General features: G+C 33.4%; 1 protein-coding gene across 1 annotated transcript in view; it reads left to right on the forward strand.

Moving 5' to 3' along the window:
• The window catches only part of LOC127725353 (ALK tyrosine kinase receptor-like), a 67,977-nt gene that overhangs the window by 22,363 nt on the left and 26,529 nt on the right, over nucleotides 1-19,085 (forward strand). Inside the window, exons 4-11 of the mRNA XM_052232283.1 lie at nucleotides 3,364-3,485; nucleotides 3,788-3,919; nucleotides 5,135-5,281; nucleotides 5,693-5,790; nucleotides 6,574-6,731; nucleotides 7,827-7,924; nucleotides 10,481-10,579; nucleotides 16,017-16,224. Of these exons, the coding sequence (XP_052088243.1) occupies nucleotides 3,364-3,485; nucleotides 3,788-3,919; nucleotides 5,135-5,281; nucleotides 5,693-5,790; nucleotides 6,574-6,731; nucleotides 7,827-7,924; nucleotides 10,481-10,579; nucleotides 16,017-16,224 (1,062 nt within the window). The remainder of the gene's footprint in view (nucleotides 1-3,363; nucleotides 3,486-3,787; nucleotides 3,920-5,134; nucleotides 5,282-5,692; nucleotides 5,791-6,573; nucleotides 6,732-7,826; nucleotides 7,925-10,480; nucleotides 10,580-16,016; nucleotides 16,225-19,085) is intronic.

The following is a 19,085-nucleotide window of genomic DNA, read 5'->3' on the forward strand; positions in this document are numbered from 1 at the left end:
GCGGTTAATAGTTACTGCTATACAAGAGACCTGGACGGTTAATAGATACTGCTCAACAAGTGCTCTTGACGGTTAACAGTTGCTGCTCAACAAGTGCTCTGGACGGTAAAAAGTTACTGATCAACAAGTGACCTGGGCGGTTAATAGTTACTCCTCAACAAGAGACCTGGACGGTTAATAGTTACTGCTCAACAAGTGCTCTGGACGGTTAATAGTTACTGCTCAACAAGAGACCTGGACGGTTAATAGATACTGCTCAACAAGTGCTCTGGACGGTTAATATTTATTGATGAACGAGTGACCTGGGCGGTTAATAGTTACTGCTCAACAAGAGACCTGGACGGTTAATAGATACTGCTCAACAAGTGCTCTTGACGGTTAACAGTTGCTGCTCAACACGTGCTCTGGACGGTTAATAGTTACTGATCAACAAGTGACCTGGGCTGTTAATAGTTACTCCTCAACAAGAGACCTGGACGGTTAATAGTTACTGCTCAACAAGTGCTCTGGACGGTTTATAGTTACTGCTCAACAAGAGACCTGGATGGTTAATAGTTACTGCTAAACAAGTGCTCTGGACGGTTAACAGTTACTGCTCAACAAGTTCTCTGGACGGTTAATAGTTACTGATCAATAAGTGACCTGGACGGTTAATAGTTACTGCTCAACAAGTGCTCTGGACGGTTAATAGTTACTGCTCAACAAGAGACCTGGACGGTTTATAGTTACTGCTAAACAAGTGCTCTGGACAGTTAACAGTTACTGCTCAACAAGTTCTCTGGACGGTTAATAGTTACTGCTCAACAAGTTCTCTGGACAGTTAATAGTTACTGATCAACAAGTGCTCTGGACGGTTAATAGTTACTGCTCAACAAGTGCTGTTGACGGTTAACAGTTACTGCTAAACAAGTGAACATGACGGTTAACAGTTACTGCTCAACAAGTTCTCTGGACGGTTAATAGTTACTGATCAACAAGTTCTCTGGACGGTTAATAGTTACTGCTCAACAAGTTCTCTGGACGGTTATTAGTTACAGCTCAACAAGTGACCAGGACGGTTAATAGTTACTGATCAACAAGATACCTTGGCGGTTAACAGTTACTGATCAACAAGTGCTCTGGACGGTTAATGGTTACTGATCAACAAGTGACATGGACGGTAATTAGTTACTGCTCAACAAGTGCTCTGGAGGGTAAATAGTTACTGCTAAACAAGTGCTCTGGACGGTTAATAGTGACTGCTCAACAAGTGCTCTGGACGGTTAATAGTTACTGCTAAACAAGTTCTCTGAATGGTTAATAGTTACTGCTCAATAAGTTCTCTGGACGGTTAATAGTTACTGATCAACAAGTGACCTGGGCGGTTAATAGTTACTGCTCAACAAGTGCTGTTGACGGTTAACAGTTACTGCTCAATAAGTGCTGTTGACGGTTAACAGTTACTGCTAAACAAGTGACCATGACGGTTAACAGTTACTGCTCAACAAGTGACCTGGACGGTTAATAGTTACTGCTCAACAAGTGCTCTGGACGGTTAATAGTTACTGCTCAACAAGTGCTCTTGACTGTTAACTGTTACTGATCAACAAGTGCTCTTGACGGTTAACAGTTACTGCTCAACAAGTGACCTGGACGGTTAATATTTACTGCTTAACAAGTGCTCTGGATGGTTAACAGTTGCTGCTCAACAAGTGACCTGGACGGTTAATAGTTACTGCTTAACAAGTGCTCTGGATGGTTAACAGTTACTGCTCAACAAGTGACCTGGACAGTTAACAGTTATTGCTCAACAAGTGCTCTGGACGGTTAATAGTTACTGCTCAACAAGTGCTCTGGATGGTCAATATTTACTGATCAACAAGTGACCTGGGCGGTTAATAGTTACTGCTCAACAAGAGACCTGGACGGTTAATAGATACTGCTCAACAAGTGCTCTGGACGGTTAATATTTATTGATGAACGAGTGACCTGGGCGGTTAATAGTTACTGCTCAACAAGAGACCTGGACGGTTAATAGATACTGCTCAACAAGTGCTCTTGACGGTTAACAGTTGCTGCTCAACAAGTGCTCTGGACGGTTAATAGTTACTGATCAACAAGTGACCTGGGCGGTTAATAGTTACTCCTCAACAAGAGACCTGGACGTTTAATAGTTACTTCTCAACAAGTGCTCTGGACGGTTAACAGTTACTGATCAACAAGTGACCGGGCGGTTAATAGTTACTACTCAACAAGAGACCTGGACGGTCAATAGTTACTGCACAACAAGTTCTCTTGACGGTTAATAGTTACTGCTCAACAAGTGCTCTGGACGAGTAATATTTACTGCTCAGCAGGTGGAAACCAGTAAGTTGATAACAGGAAGTAAAATTTCGTTGCATAAACACATGCAACATTTCACAAACCTTTGAAGTGAATGCTATACAATCATATTTTCCTCATTCATGTTTCAGAATCATGAACGATAAGACTTTAAAAATAGCATAATACTGAAATACTGAAATACCTTGTAGATATACTTATTGAGAAATGGAGGACATCAAATGTCTAATTTCATAAATGTGTTCTTCATGCAGTTTTTAGAATAAAAAAAACAATGAAAACCTTTTTGATTTATAGTATTATAACAGTTAAAATTACAATAAACATTTATCGATGTCAATGGATTAGTATTTTTATCATTATTTTGTTTTTATTTCTACATGTTAACAGACGCTGGAATCAATTTCTACATGTTAACAGACGCTGGAATCAAACAAGCATTGTTGTCAATAAATTAGTATTCTATCAATATTGTTTTATTTCTACATGTTAACAGACGCTGGAATCAGACAAGCATTGTTATCAATGAATTAGTATTCTATCAATATTGTTTTATTTCTACATGTTAACAGACACTGGAATCAGAAAAGCATTGTTATCAATGAATTAGTATTCTATCAATATTGTTTTATTTCTACATGTTAACAGACGCTGGAATCATACAAGCATTGTTGTTAATGTATTAGTATTCTATCAATATTGTTTTATTTCTACATGTTAACAGACGCTGGAATCAAACAAGCAGTGTTATCAATGAATTACATGTAGTATTCTATCAATATTGTTTTATTTCTACATGTTAACAGACGCTGGAATCAAACAAGCATTGTAACCAATGAATTAGTATTCTATCAATAATGTTTTATTTCTACATGTTAACAGACGCTGGAATCAGACAAGCATTTTTATCAATGAATTAGTATTCTATCAATATTGTTTTATTTCTATATGTTAACAGACGCTGGAATCAAACAAGCATTGTTGTTAATGTATTAGTATAATAATTTCTATCATTATTGTTTTATTTCTACACGTTAACAGACGATGGAATCAAACAAGCATTATGGTAGGACGGATATCTGAGCCATTTTATTTCAGTATAGGATTTAGCTCTGAATATCTTGTCGCTGTTGACGACATTAAGTTATCTAACTGTGAGACAGGTAAGAAATGTATAGTTTTAGCAATAATGTAACATTACAGTTATCGACCTAACACTTAATAACATTCTTTAATTACGTTTTTTGCTTATTATTTATTTGATATGCATATTCTTCCCTCCGATGTTGCCCGATTTATTCTTAAAAAATGATTTGATAAATTTTGATTTTTATTTGATAAATTCACAAGATTAGTCTTTAGTCGTAAACTTTACATGTAACTATAAAATTGTCATAAAAATTTGGCGTACAAAGTTATAAGCCTCAAGCTGGTATATCTGATGAGTTTTTCTTTCTATTTTTAGATATATCCCCGAAAGTCTGCGCAATAACCGAATATCAATGTCAGTCTGGGCTGTGTATAAACAATCATAGAAAATGTGACATGATCCAAGACTGTTTCTATGGAGATGACGAAGCTGAAGATTTGTGTAATGGTAATTATAACTTTTAGATTTGAAATGAATACGTTTTGGTAAGGGATTTAAAAGGGTCTAATGTTATGGACCATATCATTGTGTTCCCTTTCAAAGCAGACAGAACAAGTTTGGTACTAACAATATCATCGAAATATTGATCTGAATCATATTGAATTTGTAAAGCAAGAAACTATATAATGTGATGTAGACGGAGATCACACTGTACAACCAACCCGTATCTTTTTGTTTGAAACCCAACGGCTATGATCATGCACCACACTTGTAAAATGAAGGGTTTTTTTCTATCCCCTCCTATTTTATGTTTTTTAAAGAAGAAGGTTGTTAATTGTTTCAGTCTATTACAAATTATTGAAATAACAATAACATATTAAAAGAAAAGGTACATTTCCCAGTGTTTTATACTGTTTATTTCGTGGTTTGAACAGAAGTTTTATATCTACTTATTTCGTTTTTTCAAGCCTATATAACGTTGAAATTTTTCACTAAAACTATTAAATCTCAAAGAAAACTATAAAAATAAGAAGATGTGGTTTAATTGTCAATACGAACTCTCCACCAGAGATCAATTTACATAGAGGTTCACAATAATAGGTCATCGTACGGCCTTCGACAATAAGCAAAACGCATACCGCATAGTGAGCTATAAAAGGCCCCGAAATGCCATTATAGATAGTTTTTGTGCAATTTTCAAGATTAAAGTTGTAGCAGTTATGTTAAAGAGGCAGTATCTACGGGTTTCACCAAAACACTGGTCAACCATTTTTTGAGAGCATATAGTACATTGTGTATATAAAACACGAATGTAAGTTGTTTTGGGGCAAATCTTGAAGTTTTTTTCGCGATAATTTACTTTTGATCTAGATGTGGAATTTTTGTCGGTCCGACAAAAACTCACTTGAAAACTCGACCCATAGTGGATAAACCAAATAAATGCGCAGCAAGCGTACAAAGTTCTGTCTATTAAGAAAACATGTTTACCAAAACACCATGTAATCTTGGTAAACCGACAACTTTGACGAATTCGGCAAATGATTTGAATTTTGCAGGAACCCAATATCGGGTGGTACGTCATACTTAGCAAAATATTATTTAGAAGTTATTAAGTGTAGAACATTTGCAGAAAGGTCATATTTTGCAAAAGTATGTTTTAATAAAATAAATCATGTATTTAATTAATAAATTTATACAAAACTGGTATAAAATGTGTTTAAGGCATAGCATCAGATTTTGAGAGATGTGATTTTGATCATGGACTATGCGGTTGGAAAATACAAAATCATTCAAGTAACTGTAGATGGGAAAAAGTACAAACCTCAACCATTGTAGTTGCCAATCCAAAGTTTAAGTTTCAACCGAGAGGTATATGTTTTTTTCTTCTAATGTTTCAATTTGCACCAATAAAGCAAATATTAATATAAATGGACAGAAGTAAAGTTGACATAATTAAGTAACAGTTTCGATATTTACCATGTTTACTGTTATTCACCATTCAATTTAAAAAAAAATGTATTTAAATTTTGTTGTAAACAAACAAATGTTTTTAAATTCTTTTAAAATTCTATAGATTTCAGGAAAGAATTATTCGACAAAAATACTCTGTACTATAGCAAAGAATTATTTTTTCCCCTTGAAATATTACTTTTCGCAAAAATGAAAGCAAAATAGAAACATCAAATTTAAAATATTTTCAGTGATTTGATATTATACAAATGTTGATTTGATGCCCACAATTTTTCTTTTTTATTTACTATCTTTTTTTCAAAATTTTAGGTGAAATCTTATATATTAATGGATCTAAATGCAACGAAAAAGGAAATGTAGATCTGAAAAGTCAAATTTTTCTCTCTGATGGTAAAGGAACTTGCAAGGTCTGTATAATTGCTAATCTAATAGCTACTTTCATTCGTAATGAATAATAATTAAGTTCAACGCTAATCAATAGACCTTATCATTGTATGGGAATCCGCGATACTTCCTCCGAGATTTTGCGACACTTGAACGATGGACGTCATACAAAGATCACTTTTCTTTCATGACCACAGGCATTTTCTCTTGAGACGTCAAAACCTTAACACAATTCAAAGTAAAATTATCGTCAATGTTTTCAGTTTATGATAAGTCTCCGATGGATATTTGTCTGAATGGCAATCATACCACATTTGTTTATTTCAGTGCACAGTTCCTATGATATACAAGAAAAATGACAATTATCAACATTTGTCAGAAAACGTTTTCGGCATGTAAATTCAAAATAATACTTCTATCATATTGATAACTTTTTTTCCCAAAACAGAACATTTACTAAAGCTTTACTAGAAACTATTTGCCTATTTTGGAAACCTTGTAAATTGCCTAAAGCATTTGCCTTTGTTCCGTAAAAAGAGATTGACCTAATTATGTGCTGAACCCATGACAGAAAGTACAACGATACTGGCATTTCAAATTAAAAATCTGGATACAGTTATTTTCATTTTGTTACTGAATGTTTTAAATGCATTTGATTTCCATACCCTGCTAATGCGCTTTCCCGTTTTCCCCGCCTTTGAAAAACAAAATAGTTTGCAAATCCAAAACCAATCTCAACAGAACAGTTCAAGTCGCCTTAGCTTTTCATGATAAAAAAAAAAAATGAAATTTACAATCAATTTCAGATGCACTTCTCGTATATAATGTATATTGGTATGTTACGGGTTGATTTATGTGAAATACATAACAATGACACAGAGGATTGTTCGAGGAAGATAGGAGTTTTTGACATCCAAAGACGCTGGTTATCCAAAGGTGTTTATGTACCATTAGCAAAAACGAGGTTTGTCTCATTAAATTTATCTGAACTAAAAACTTCATTAAGAATCCCATTAATAACTTACTTTGTAAACTTAAATGCACACTAGACCATTTAGCATTCTAAAAAGAGGACAGATACGAATAGTGATTAGATTTGAGAAATGCGTTTAGATTAATAATGTTATAAAAAACTAAGTCTAAAACCTTAAAATAGATGGACATAAATTGAACATTTGATATTAAAGAAAATATGATAAAAAGTCAAGAAGACGCAGGACTGGTCTTTATACTGTGTTGTTTATGTTATTCGATGACTTACCTTTCGTAATGATGGAAAAGAAAGGATAACAGCTTTTTAACTGCTGTTCGTCATCTTAAAACGAGGCCATCAACATGGAGCAAAATTTCTCACCTGATTGTAAAAACTGCCCTTAGTATCGGTTTGAGTAGAATATTTTGCTAGAAGTCGATCTAACTATACTTTTGTATATTGAAGATTACAGCTATGGGAAATCTGGACAAATTATAAATTATTTCTGGCGAAGAAACACCGTCATAAATTGGTCGTTTAAAGAACGCTTATTTTAACCAAAAAAAATTGCATATAAATTATTCCTGTAGATAGATGACGTAGGGACACGATTTCCTCAGACTACTAGTAAGTGAATATAACTAGCAGTGATGGGAGGAACTCTATCACAATTTTAAATAGTTGTGAAATAGAGTGGAACGATACCAAAGGGACATTCAAACTCATAAGTCGAAAAATAATCTGACAACGACATGGCTAAAAAAGAAAAAGACCAACAGTACACAAAACACAACATATAAAACTAAAGATTGAGCAACACGAGTCCCACCAAAAATTGGGGGTGATCGCAGGTGCTCCGGAAGGGTAAACAGATCCTGCGCCACATGTGGCACCCGTCGTGTTGCTCATGTAAGTATAAACCCGGTGATATGTGACGTTGGCACCCTATCACAATATTAACAGTAGTGACTGGAAACCCATATCACAGATTAAAAAATAGTAACGGTTGAACCCTTATAAAAGTTTGAAAGTTTAAAAACCAAAGGTTAAGTAGTTTTTCAAGATTATAACTTCTGACTATTGCAGGTACAGAATTAGAATAAGAGGAATTATATTTGAGAACCACAAGGATTTGTATATTGGTCTTGACGCAATATATTTTGAAGGGAATTGCTTCATAAATGGTAAGTTTTTATCAATCTGTATGCAATGCATGTATATTTAATTTACAGGGATATATTTTACATGATATTTTACATGACTGGTTTATCCGTTTCGTTAAGATCATTTGAAATTACTAAATCGTAGTGGTTGTCATTCATAAAAAAAATATGATTACATACCCAGTTTAATGTATTTGTTGCTCAAAAAAGCGCATTTCAAGCTTCGTGTATTAGACCTTGGAGAGTAGTAACTTTATACAGAAGAAAACATTACAAACAACTACATTATATAGTGCTTTTAGATAGCTCACCTGGCCTTAAAGGCCAAGTGAGCTTTTCTCATCACTCGTCGTCGTCCGTCGTCGTCCGTTAACTTTTACAAAAATCTTCTCCTCTGAAACTACTGGGCCAAATTTAACCAAACTTGGCCACAATCATTACTAGGGTATCTAGTTTAAAAAATGTGTCCGATGACCCAAATCGCATGGCCGCCATGGCTAAAAATGGAACATAGGGGTAAAATGTAGATTTTGGCTTATATCTCTAAAACCAAAGCATTTAGAGCAAATCTGACATCAGGTAAAATTGTTCATCAGGTCAAGATCTATCTGCCCTGAAATTTTCAGACGAATCAGACAACCCGTTGTTGGGTTGCTGCCCCTGAATTGGTAGTTTTAAGAAAATTTTGCTGTTTTGGGTTATTATCTTGAATATCATTATAGATAGAGATAAACTGTAAATAGCAATAATGTTCAACAAAGTAAGATCTACAAATAAGTCAATATGATCCCTTAAGGAGTTATTGCCCTTTATAGTCAATTTTTCGTAAGTTTTTGTAATCTTTTACAAAAATCTTCGCCTCTAAAACTACAGAGACAAATTTAACCAAACTTGGCCACAAACATCATTAGGGTATATAGTTTAAAAAATGTGTCCGATGACCCCGCCTGACAACCAACATAGCCGACATGGCTAAAAATAGAAAATACGGATAAAATGCAGTTTTTGGCTTATATCTCTGAAACTAAAGCTTAAGAGCAAATCTGACATAGGTAAAAATGTTCATCAGGTTAATATCTATCTGCTCTGAAATTTTCAGACAAATCAGACAACCTGTTGTTGGGTTGCTGCCCCTGAATTGGTAATTTTAAGGAAATTTTGAAGTTTTTGGTTATTATCTTAAATATTATTATAGATAGAGATAAACTGTAAACAGCAATAATGTTCAGCAAATTACGATCTACAAATAAGACATATGACCAAAATTGTCAATTGACCCCTTGAGGAGTTATTGCCCTTGATAGTCAATTTTTAACAATTTTTCTTAAATTTTGTAATCTTTTACAAAAATTTTCTCCACTTAATCTACAGGGCCAAATAGAATTAAACATAGCCACAATTTTCAATAGGGTATTTTGATTAAAAATATATATCCGATGACCCTGCCCTTCCAACCAACATGGCCGTCATGGTTAAAAATAAAACATAGGAGTTTACTATAGAAGTCTATGGGAAAATTGTAAAACAAACAATTTCAAATGGTCACAGCTTAATTTAAATAATGATAAGGGGTCTTCAGTAACTATTGTAAGACAAACATGGGATGACCTGCTTTTAATTTAACTACTGGGCCAAATTAAACCAAACTTGGCCTCAATCATTATTAGGGTATCTAATACTATTTATTATGATATTAACCTTATTTTACATGATTTCCAAAACCACAGTAGATACAGGTGAGCGACACAGGCTCTTGAGAGCCTCTAGTTTTATGTAGTTTGGTTTTGCCCGACTACAGTGTCAGTCATAAGATTTCAACATCGTAACAGTAACTTGCAATTTATTGTAAACAATAAAAAAAAAACCAACATGTGTTATATATATTAAGTTCATTTGTTGGTGGCCAACTAAATACTGTCTTCGAACCATGTGTAATTTCTTCACATTTGTCATCTGTTACCTTATTTAACCTCCAGGAAATAATCAGCCGGGTGACATATACTGACCGCTTTTAAATGCTAAGTTCTCTCACAAAATTTCAATCATAGTTATGCAATTGTACTAAAATTTAGTTTGCAACTCTTTTTTTCTAGTCCAAGTTGTCTGCTTTAACTGTTTTGATTCGCTACCAAGGTATCTATGATGAGTTTTATCATCAGTTTTTTCTATACACCTTTTTATTTTGATGCTTTCCAATGTTGTACTATATATATTTAGCATCCTACAATTTTGGTCTCGGATCAAATAAAGATTGATCCAAAAATACGGCGATGGATATCATAGGTCTATATTCCTCTTTCCCTTATAAGGAGGGGACTAATATAATTTGAGAGAATTAATGCACACTTGGGTTCCTAATACTCAATCTATGATTTTCTGTGGAATGGTTTGTGGCCTCTTATTTATCTCTTCGGTTTTTTTTTTACAATGTGTCATGGTGTTGTTTGTAATTTATATTTTTTAACTCTTCTTGGTATCGTTTCCTTTTTCTGTGAATATAAATAAGAAGAAGTGGTATGAGTAGAGTTCATTATGGAATATATTTCTAATATGAACATTTTTTTTTTATTTTCACAGAACCATCAGAAATCCCCAAAAAGGACAACACTATAGTAATAGCAGTTTCAATATTAGCCGGAATTTTGGGAATATGTCTTATATTAATTATACTAAAAGGTTTGTTATTTGATATTATGACACTTCAATTAAATGGGTAACTCTTACACATTGGTAGTATGCTCTAATTCTTCTCAATCTTAAAAGAACATTAGAAGATCACTCTACATGTTGACATTGAAGAAAGGAAGGAAGACACCATAGGCAATCATAAGGTAAACTAACAATCATTTCTAGTTATATACCTAGAGGGGGTTATTTCTAGTTATATACCTAGGGGGAGTTATTTCTAGTTATATACCTAGAGGGTGTTATTTCTAGTTATATACCTACAGGGAGTTATTTCTAGTTATGTACCTAGAGGGTGTTATTTCTAGTTATATACCTAGAGGGGGTTATTTCTAGTTATATACCTAGAGGGAGTTATTTCTAGTTATATACCTACAGGGAGTTATTTCTAGTTATATACCTAGAGGGTGTTATTTCTAGTTTTATACCTAGAGGGGGTTATTTCTAGTTATATACCTAGAGGGAGTTATTTCTAGTTATATACCTACAGGGTGTTATTTCTAGTTATATACCTACAGGGAGTTATTTCTAGTTATATACCTACAGGGTGTTATTTCTAGTTATATACTAGTACCTAGAGGGAGTTATTTCTAGTTATATACCTATAGGAGTTATATACCTATAGGGAGTTATATACCTAGAGGGAGTTATTTCTAGTTATATACCTATAGGGAGTTATTTCTAGTTATATACCTAGAGGGGGTTATTTCTAGTTATATACCTAGTGGGGGTTATTTCTAGTTATATACCTAGAGGGGGTTATTTCTAGTTATTTACCTAGAGGGAGTTATTTCTAGTTATTTACCTAGAGGGGGTTATTTCTAGTTATATACCTAAGGGGGTTATTTCTAGTTATATACCTAGAGGGGGTTATTTCTAGTTATTTACCTAGAGGGAGATATTTCTAGTTATTTACCTAGAGGGAGTTATTTCTAGTTATGTACCTAGAGGGAGTTATTTCTAGTTATGTACCTAGAGGGAGTTATTTCTAGTTATGTACCTAGAGGGAGTTATTTCTAGCTATATGCCTAGAGGGAGTTACTTCTAGTTATATACCTAGAGGGAGTTATTTCTAGCTATATACCTAGAGGGAGTTATTTCTAGCTATATACCTAGAGGGAGTTATTTCTAGTTATATACCTAGGGGGAGTTATTTCTAGTTATATACCTAGAGGGAGTTATTTATAGTTATGTACCTAGGGGGAGTTATTTCTTGTTATATACCTATAGGGAGTTATTTCTAGTTATATATCTAGAGGGAGTTATTTCTAGTTATGTACCTAGAGGGAGTTATTTCTAGTTATGTACCTATAGGAAGCTATTTACCTAGAGGGTGTTATTTCTAGTTATTTACCTATAGGGAGCTATTTCTAGTTATATACCTAGAGGGAGTTATTTCTAGTTATATACCTATAGGGAGTTATTTCTAGTTATATACCTAGAGGGAGTTATTTCTAGTTATATACCTAGAGGGAGTTATTTCTAGTTATATACCTAGAGGGAGTTATTTCTAGTTATATACCTAGAGGGAAATTATTTCTAATTATATACCTATAGGGAGTTATTTCAGGTTATATACCTAGAGGGAGTTATTTCTAGTTATATACCTAGAGGGAAATTATTTCTAGTTATATACCTAGAGGGAGTTATTTCAGGTTATATACCTAGAGGGAGTTATTTCTAGTTATATACCTAGAGGGAAATTATTTCTAGTTATATACCTAGAGGGAGTTATTTCTAGTTATATACCTATAGGGAGTTATTTCTAGTTAAATACCTAGAGGGTGTTAATTCTAGTTATATACCTAGAGGGAGTTATTTGTAGTTATATACCTAGAGGGAGTTATTTCTAGTTATATACCTAGAGGGAAATTATTTCTAGTTATATACCTAGAGGGAGTTATTTCTAGTTAAATACCTAGAGGGTGTTATTTCTAGTTATATACCTAAAGGGTGTTAATTTTAGTAATATACCTAGAGGGAGTTATTTCTAGTTATATACCTAGAGGGAGTTATTTCAGGTTATATACCTAGAGGGTGTTATTTCTAGTTATATACCTAGAGGGAGTCATTTCTAGTTATAAACCTATAGGGATTTTTTTCTAGTTATATACCTAGATGGTGTTATTTCTAGTTATATACCTAGAGGGTGTTATTTCTAGTTATATACCTAGAGGGAGTTATTTCTAGTTATATACCTAGAGGGAGTTATTTCTAGTTATATACCTAGAGGTAGTTATTTCTAGTTATATACCTAGAGGGTGTTATTTCTAGTTATATACCTATAGGGAGTTATTTCTAGTTATATACCTAGAGGGAGTTATTTCAGGTTATATACCTAGTGGGAGATATTTCTAGTTATATACCTATACTATAGGGAGTTATTTCTAGTTATATACCTAGAGGGTGTTATTTCTAGTTATATACCTAGAGGGAGTTATTTCAGGTTATATACCTAGAGGGAGTTATTTCTAGTTATATACCTACAGGGAAATTATTTCTAGTTATATACCTAGAGGGAGTTATTTCTAGTTAAATACCTAGAGGGTGTTATTTCTAGTTATATACATAAAGGGTGTTAATTTTAGTTATATACCTAGAGGGGGTTATTTCTAGTTATATACCTAGAGGGGGTATATACCTAGAGGGTGTTATTTCTAGTTATGTACCTAGAGGAAGTTATTTCTAGTTATGTACCTAGAGGGAGTTATTTCTAGTTATATACCTAGAGGGAGTTATTTCTAGTTATATACCTAGAGGGTGTTATTTCTAGTTATATACCTAGAGGAAGTTATTTCTAGTTATGTACCTAGAGGGAGTTATTTCTAGTTATATACCTTTGTGGAGTTATTTCTAGTTATATACTTATAGGGAGTTATTTCTAGTTAGTTATATCTAGTTATATACCTATAGGGAGTTATTTATAGATATATAACTATAGGGAGTTATTTTCTTTCAGAACCATAGGTCTTTCTTTTGAAGAATCAACCCGGATGATACCAAGTTTCATTGAAATTTGCTTCAAGGCATTAACTAATGACTTGTGTAAGGTCATTATTTTTCCTGATTAAAATGCTATATAGATATAAGAAGATGTGGTATGAGTGCCAATGAGACAACTCTCCATCCAAGTCACAATTTGTAAAAGTAATCCATTATAGGTCAAAGTACGGCCTTCAACACGGAGCCTTGGCTAACACCGAACAGCAAGCTATAATTAACTTAAACATTTAATTCGTTTTTAGTGATCGTGTATTGTTGTCAATTGGGATTTACTTTTTAATATCTTTGATAGGTTCAAGGCAGAAACAATCCTTTTCTCCTTTTGTTAGACTGAAATATCAAAAATCGTCGTTGACCCACATATACATAATGCAAAGTTTTGTTAATTTATTGCGATATTAAATCCAGATTTTCAATTCTGATACCCCGAGGAGTGTTATACGACAAGAAAAACCTTAAAATATGCATTATCTATAACTTAGATTAACTAGATATTAAAATTGGTTTGAATTATATCATGCATAATGATATATGATCAAAGAATGTATTACGTTTACATCTAGTAGTTTATATTTAAAACGTAATAAATCAGGTCTAGAATAATTTATGAATTACTCAAATAAAGAGGTTCTTAAAAGTGGGGCTACAGTGGTGTAGAGAAAACATACGTATGTTTAACAGGGTGGCCTCGTAAAAGGCGGAAGTAGTAACTCCCGGAGAATAGGCGTCATGGATCGGTGAATGTCCATACTGTATACTCAAGAAATAGGCTCATGGATTGGTGAATGTCCATATTTTATACTCAAGAACTAGGCGTCATGGATCGATGAATGTCCATACTGTATACTCAAGTCATCTTTGGGATGACTGTATTTAAATAGCTCTGAATGTAATGCAGGACTATAAATGATATTTGTCACATCATATTAGTGCTTATAAAGCCAGCATATGACAGTAAAATAAGTGTAAGTGATAAGATTGAAAATGTGAATAAAAACAAATGATTATCAAGTCCTCATTCAAAAGAGCATCCTCTGTATTTTCTGTATATCCGATTCTTAGTTTTATTTGGAGACGTAAAACATACATAAATTTCACATCTATTAAAATTTGGCCTATGTAATTTAATGCTGTTATCATTTATAAAACAACACCCAAGTACAAGCAAAACAAATTTTATTTCCAACAAAATTTATGAAAAACAATAATAAGCGAATATGGAAATGTTATAACGAAGTTTTTTTAATTATTGCAAGTAAGTGTAAAGTAAGATAAGATTTTGAAAAATTAAATAAAAGAAGAATGTGTCTGAGGACACGAATGCCCCCAATCAGGCTTTGAAAGTTATAAAGAGGTATAACTCTAGAACGGTAAGTGACTCACTGCCCAAATTCGAACTCTGTCTGCGTGTTGTAGTTCTGAGCATTGTGTATGAGTTTCATAAAATTTGCATGAGGAAAACTTTAGTGAGGTGCGGAAACGAAAAAAAAAATGCAATTTTCCAAGATATAAAAGGGCATAACTCTAGAACGGTAAATGACTCACTGCCCAAATTCGAACTCTGTCTGCAAGTTTTAAACAGTTCCTAGCATTGTGTATAGGTTTCATAAAATTTGGATGAGTAAAACTTAAGAGAGAGTGCGGAAACTAAAATGGCACGGACGGAAGGACGGACAGATGGAAAGATGGACAGACAGAATGACAAACGGAAGGACGGAAGGACGTTTCAGGGCAACACTGAATGCCCCTCAATTGCCTATGAAATCGCATCAGTTCAAAAACACAGAAAGACCACATTAATATAACAAGATGTGGTATGATTGTCAATGGTACAACTTTTAACAACAATTCCTAAGGACAATGCTGAAAACTACTACAAGTCACCATACTGTCATCAAAACCCATACTGTACTGAAACTATAAAAGGTTCCGGATAAGAAATGTAAAATAATAGAACAGAGTAAATTAACGGCTTGATTTAATTTAATGACATAAAACGAAAACAATTATTACAGATGGGAATCAACGAAAACCCAAACCGGACACATGAAGAATATTTTGAGTTTCTTGACAGGGCCAGCATCTCCCGTGATGCCTGCACCAAACGTCATGTGATTTGTTGTCGGAATACTGTTTATTTCATGTTTCTACCATGTGATTTGTAGTCGCAATACTGTTTATTTCATGTTTCTACCATGTGATTTGTAGTCCAAATACTGTTTATTTCATGTTTCTACCATGTGATTCGTAGTCGAAATACTGTTTATTTCATGTTTCTACCATGTGATTCGTAGTCGAAATACTGTTTATTTCATGTTTCTACCATGTGATTCGTAGTCGAAATACTGTTTATTTCATGTTTCTACCATGTGATTCGTAGTCGAAATACTGTTTATTTCATGTTCCTACTTCTTTATTATTTCAGTTAGGCAGATGAGTCATAACGAAAAATCAATGAAATGTGGAATACCTCTCTTTTGTGCATCGATGAGATCAGATGAATCGCTTGACACAATGTCTTCATTCATTGGTGGAAACAGTGTTACATCTCCACTTTATACATCTATAGAGGAGGATGAACAAGTTCAAAGCGATATTCACAGTATCGCCAGGCATAAATTAACTGTTCAGAGGTCTGTTTAATAAATGTCTTTTTATGTTGTCAAACTTGTACGGTTTGTTATTTCACACGATACCTTAATACATGCAATAACGCTGTGCTTATTATACCCTTAATATCGTATATGTATCTCGTGTTATGGGAAGTTGAAAGTGATTGACCACCAATGCAACATCATGTTTCTTATTCACAACAGAAGTAGTTTAAGCGATATAGATTTTAAAAAGTGAATAGAGATAAAAAATAGCAATTCTTATAACAAACCGTACAGGAATATATATATATATATTCTTTTTTTATACTCTATATATATGTTACACTGACTTTCTGTATTCTATATTCTCTGTTGTAAGTAACTCTTTGCTTGACAGTTATTACAAACATTGCTTATTCATTTTCTCAATGTCTTTCGTTTTATTAGTATGATTATTAAACTTACAATGCAAGAACTATGTGTTTTGTATATTCGCTATTGTATTTGGTATCCCTGTGTCATTGGCGTGAATAAAAGAAGGCGAAGTGTACATTTCAATGAGACAGTAACTCGACGACAAAAATACACCATAAGAAATTTGAGGGTAACATACAAGTGATATCAATCAGCCTGAATGAAGACGTCATATTACATCAGATAGTGAACTCCATCTTCATCTAAACTACAAAATAAAACTTATAAGAAGTAAAATCATGATTCCTGATTTTATACAAATAAAGTAAATTTAGCACTTCATTGAACATTAACGTACAACTTATTCAGTAAAAAGCCATACACAAACAATACAACTATTCTGCAAAAAGAGACGCTGAATTAATGAAATCAGAAAAGTTATCAACAATAGATAAAGAAATCAGAAGAAATCATGTTTCTGTCCCTAAAATTACTCTAGGAATAATTAAAGTAATATTTTATGAAATATAAACAGCGATATGTTTCCTTTGTTGATAATGATTCCTCAATAGCAACTGGATAACAGTGTTACAATGATTAACCAATCAGAATGATCACAGATCAATCCCAACTGTCAAACAGTAGACCATTAAAAACGCGTGACAATCCAAATAAAATAAAGTTGATAAACTGCTGTTAACGCCCTTTGTCAAATTATAACATGCATATCAGGGCTGATATGCATAAAACTACTTGAGATAAGATTTGTTCCGAACGGACGGATTTTTCAACATGTCCTACGATAAATAAGTACTACTGTCACGAAATAGAAGTTCCTTCATAATATAAGTTCCAAATGGAAAAAATATTCTGGAATATTATTTCCACAGGAATAAGTATTATAGTTTATGTTCCTAACGGAATAAATAGTATAGAATATTTGTTCCAACAGGAACAGGTATTATGACATTGTTTATAACAAAGTTTCCACTGGAACTTCTGTTAGGCGGAACAAATATACGATTGAATATCTTAACTCATATCAGCCCAGGACTATAAATTGTTACATTAATAGGAATATGAAGACATTACTGTATTAGAGAAACATGCTGAGCTTTACAGTCCGCAATAAGTTTATTATAATGTTAACGTTCCCGGAGACATCTATTTTACTCTGAGTCGATTAGGCTTTGCTCTCACTCTTACTTTGAAAATGCCGAGTTAGCAGAATGTCAGCAAATAGTAATTTTAAAGTCTTTAATGTAATCTGGTGGGTGATCGAACCAAAGAGCACATACACTCGAGCCGAGCAAGCATCTGATAGACAGTTAAGGCAGTCATTTGTTATTATAGATGGATCAGTAAAACTATTGTATTGAGATAAAATACATAATACCCACAAGGAAAATCAAGGCGCGTAGGAGTTTAAAAAAAAAAACAATCGTTAAACAAACGTAAATGTTTAAACTTTAAAGTAATGCTAAAAAAAACCAATTAAGTATTAGAATATACGGCCTTCTTGTATGTCAAATATTAATGCAATATTGCATTGATCTTTAAACAGATATAATTCAAAACCCATTAAGTCATATCATTCTACCGGAAACTATTATTGTTTTGCTATATTACCATAGCAACATTTGAAAGTTACTTTGAGCTGGCGTGATGTACATTATATGTTAATATTGAAATGTTATATTTCTAATGTCAATCACCATATGTACATGTTCGTTCATCAAGGACTGGTCATTTCCTTTCATTGGGGGGACCTGGGAAGAAACATTAGAATTTCTCTTATTACTAAAGTCCCGACCTTGAAGATGGAAAATAAAATCCAACCCCCGTTCCAAAGTCATTAAAATTTCAACCAACCCCCTCCCCAAACTTTACTTTTATTTTTTTATCACAAAATAAGCATGCATACCATTTCTATTTATATTATTATTGTTCAATAAAGTAATGCATCAGTAGTGGATCTAGAGCTGCAAGTGGGGAAGTTGTTTGTGACTTCACAGAACTCTATTTGGATATGCATGTTATGGTCTCATTGACATTTTTATTCGAGCTTCACTCACTGATGAGTCTTTTGTAGACGAAACGCGTGTCTGGCGTACTAAATTTTAATCCGTGGACATGTACAATGTAGCAATGATGAGTTTACTTACCACACCTTCTTCCAACTTCAGCAAGTTGTTCATATCCTTTATTGAAGAAGATAGTAAATCAACTTCAGATAAGAAACACTAAAACACTAATCAGGAAGAACACGTGCCAAAAAATAATGTCTTTTGTGTAGGGTGAAGAGGTGGGTTTGGGTAGCCTGAGTTCTAAAATTTCAATTCCCAAAATTTTCTAGGCCCCCTTATTTTCTTCCCAGACCTCCCTTCAGGTTACAAATGACCGTTCCCTTAATATCATATTATCATAAGATCACAAAAAGTGTCCACAATTCTCTATATTACACAATATCCACAGTAAATTGAATC

Source organism: Mytilus californianus, unplaced genomic scaffold, assembly GCF_021869535.1.
Source record: "Mytilus californianus isolate M0D057914Y unplaced genomic scaffold, xbMytCali1.0.p SCAF_15, whole genome shotgun sequence".
In the NCBI taxonomy this organism is placed as follows: Eukaryota; Metazoa; Mollusca; class Bivalvia; order Mytilida; family Mytilidae; genus Mytilus; species Mytilus californianus.